The following is a 3,093-nucleotide window of genomic DNA, read 5'->3' as shown; positions in this document are numbered from 1 at the left end:
GTCTTGTCAAGACAGTAATTACAGTGAGGCTGAATCAACCAAATCCGTTTGTTTTCAGATTCTGTGTTTGATTCTGAATTAAGCAGGGTTCAGTTTGTACACTGTCTTATAAATCAGATTAAATTCATATATCTTTTTAACAAAATAATTCTTAATCCTTTAAAAACACCAATAAAAAGGTATATGATAATCCAGTTTTCAAAAACCCATCTTAAACATATTTTCCCTACTAGCATATAAAAAGAGAAAGGAAAAGTTGTCATGCAAATATCCTGAACAGCGTGGTAATAATCAGTAAAACCATTAAGCACATGAACTTCTCAGCAATCATTCTGACTTTCCTTTTAGTAGCATACAAGCCAGGATGTAACCTCAGTTTCCCAGCAGTAAATTAAATTCATTGTTTGAAAACCCCCTAAAGCTCCATGCGAGAGCTGATCTATTTCCACTTCAAGTCACATATTAGTGCTATATGATCAGAAGGATGTGAAACACTTGGCAAAGCCTGGTGGGTTGTTACTTCTTCGTGACTTGGCAATGGAATGACCTGTTCAACCTCTAGTGCATTTCTGTCGATGAAAATGTAGTCCAGACACCCATGAAATCCACCAACGTAGTTTGTATAAGCAGGTTCTCCGCAAGCACTCAGCAGTTTGAAAGGGTGGCTTAGAGGCATATTGCACCTCTCTTCTTCACCGTTAGAGACCCAGTCCTCATGCTCTTCAGCAATGCCACCAGTGTTAATGAAACTGTAAGTTCCAGATGATGGTGTGCTGTTAAAATCTCCACAGAATATGACTGGTATGCTAGGATACAAGTCACACGCTATATGCTTGATGTGAGACAAGGCCACAGCAGTTTGGATGAGACGGATGTTCCCACCTGAGAATATAAAAGCACATTACTTTAAATACTTCACAGTAGCATTGGAGGACTTTTACAAGTTGCTCATTTAAACATACAAGATGCATAGCTCTGAAACAGCAATCTCATTTTAAATTTTCTGTGCAGTGTGTTCTAGAATAGCTTTCATAAAGAAGCCTTTGAAGTTTGTGACTGTGGAAGTTCTAGAGAGACAGAATTTTTAATTTAAACTTGCACGTGCAGGAACTCTGAACCTTAAACACCCATATTACAGCAGAAAGAAACTAATTTAAAAGAGCAGAATCTCTTCTAAAAGCTTCTGTAGCCTGATCCGGCCGTGCTCCTGGCAGTACCCCAGTTGTACTGTACTGTACCTTCAGGTACAATGGGATTGGGAAGCCATAAGCACACACAAAGCTATCTGTACTTTATGGCCTACTCTGTGGGTGAATTGTGCCTAACATGACTTGCCTTGCTTTCAGCTGTATCATACGGACTCCCAGGCAGATCAGAACAATCTTACTCTCAGCAAAACAGATAAACAAACCTAGCAGCCTGGCGTGATTCATCTAGATAAGCAGCAAGGCAGGAAAGTTCCAGAAGAAAAGGTTATAGCTGCAAAAGAATGGGAGGAAATCTATTCTCCCCAGGAAGAGCAAAAATCTTCACAAACTCAGTTATGCCACATATAGGAACATGACAAAATTACCTTTTGGGTGCCAGTACAGGTGGGTATTAGCTACACAAATCTTCCTGGAAGGATCTGATGTAGACTGAAGAACTGAAACCTTCAAGAGAAAAAGCAATCTTAAATCTTAAAAAGTCTTAAATAGAGAGGTTATATATTTTTAAAAATGCAATCGTTAGTTAGCTTCTGTCTTTATGGCAGTCCAGGTCAAAGAATCTGATGCTTGTAACTAACGCACAGTACAGCTCCTAAGTTGAGTCTATTTATCTCCTGTAGAAGGCCTGGGCATCAGTCAATGTATACTGGCCAGTATCTGAGTATTTGACAGATGTTCTTTTCTGTAAGTGTCTGGTCTGGCTGTATTTTTTTTCCTTCAATCCATTCCATATTAAGATGTTGCTAATGCTGTACCATTTTTAACTGCTTTTATTTTTCTATTCTCCTTTCTCTGCAACACAATTGGACCTCTATCTCTGGCTTTAGCAAGCAAACTGTTAAACTGAATGTAAATTTTGAGATCATTTCAGTTATCAAAGAAAGCTTGTTAGCCCTACTCAGTCCACAAGAAGGAAACTTACCAGTGAGTGTTTCTGCAATGCCTGACACAGACCCGTGTCTTACACACGTGGACTTGCACAATAGCTCTCTGCTGGCAGACTCATGGCATCAAGTTCACAAACCTGTCCAACCTTATCTCTCTCCCTACTGTTACTTTCTAAAGTGGCATTATTAAAGCAAGCTAAATTAATTAATCTCACTTTGGACTGATTTACAAGATTTCAGTTTTATGAAATACACACTCTGACATACAAAACCAGTTAAAAACTTGGTAGCCAGTACCACGAACCAGGAATCCATACCTGGCCCAGAATCTCAACAGTTGTCTTAATCTTAAAACAAAAAATAATTTTGCCTTTTTTACCAAATTTTGGTAATTCCATATATCCAGTTCAGTAAAGCCTCCATGTTTTCTTCTTGTTCCTAAGTTGCTGCACCTGCCTGGAGACAGTGGACAGGAGAAAGTAAAGAGGAAGAATGCACATAAAAGCTGGTACCTGCAGCACAGATGATCTCTGCAGCACCTTCTCCTGCACCAAGGGGTACTTGGCCAGCTTATCAGACAGTTCCTTGTGCAGCGGGTCCGAGAGCAAGGCTTCGCTGAAAGCTATGTCATGCTGGCTGAGGAGACTGAACTTGTCCCTGCGGTAGAAAGTGGCCAGGCCTTCATGCTGCTTCTCCTTAATCTTGAAAAGCCCTTCGAGTCCAAAAGCATCTAGGGCTGGAGCCAAGCTGTCCACGAAGACGGTCTTATCCACTTCTTGCAAGCAGATGAGGTCGGCACTGTAGCCCACCAGCTCCTTCTTGAGGAGATTCTGCCGGTAGTCGAGCTCCAGAGCGTACGGGGCGCAGTACGGGTAAAGCACGGTGCGGGAGAACTCCGTCTGGGCATAGGTATCGGCCAGGATGTTGTAGGAGACGGCGCGAATGGAGCCCTCCCCGCAGACTTTTTTGGTGTAGAGGTGCCGGGAATCGAAAGTGCA

The 3,093-nt window shown here is 41.6% G+C and overlaps 1 protein-coding gene across 1 annotated transcript; it reads right to left on the bottom strand.

Moving 5' to 3' along the window:
* Positions 1 to 369: 369 nt before the first annotated feature.
* On the bottom strand, positions 370 to 3,087 carry PDE12 (phosphodiesterase 12; the record flags this gene model as incomplete). Its single annotated transcript, XM_010189642.1, has 3 exons — positions 370 to 882; positions 1,574 to 1,652; positions 2,608 to 3,087. Coding segments are annotated over 3 exons (1,002 nt in total), but the record flags the coding sequence as incomplete, so codon positions are not given.
* Between the last annotated feature and the right edge of the window lie 6 nt (positions 3,088 to 3,093).

The sequence above is a fragment of the Mesitornis unicolor genome, unplaced genomic scaffold, assembly GCF_000695765.1.
Source record: "Mesitornis unicolor isolate BGI_N332 unplaced genomic scaffold, ASM69576v1 scaffold22968, whole genome shotgun sequence".
Classification (NCBI taxonomy): Eukaryota; Metazoa; Chordata; class Aves; order Mesitornithiformes; family Mesitornithidae; genus Mesitornis; species Mesitornis unicolor.
The sequence above is the reverse complement of the archived record's forward strand: the minus strand, read 5'-3'. Positions and strand labels throughout refer to the sequence as shown.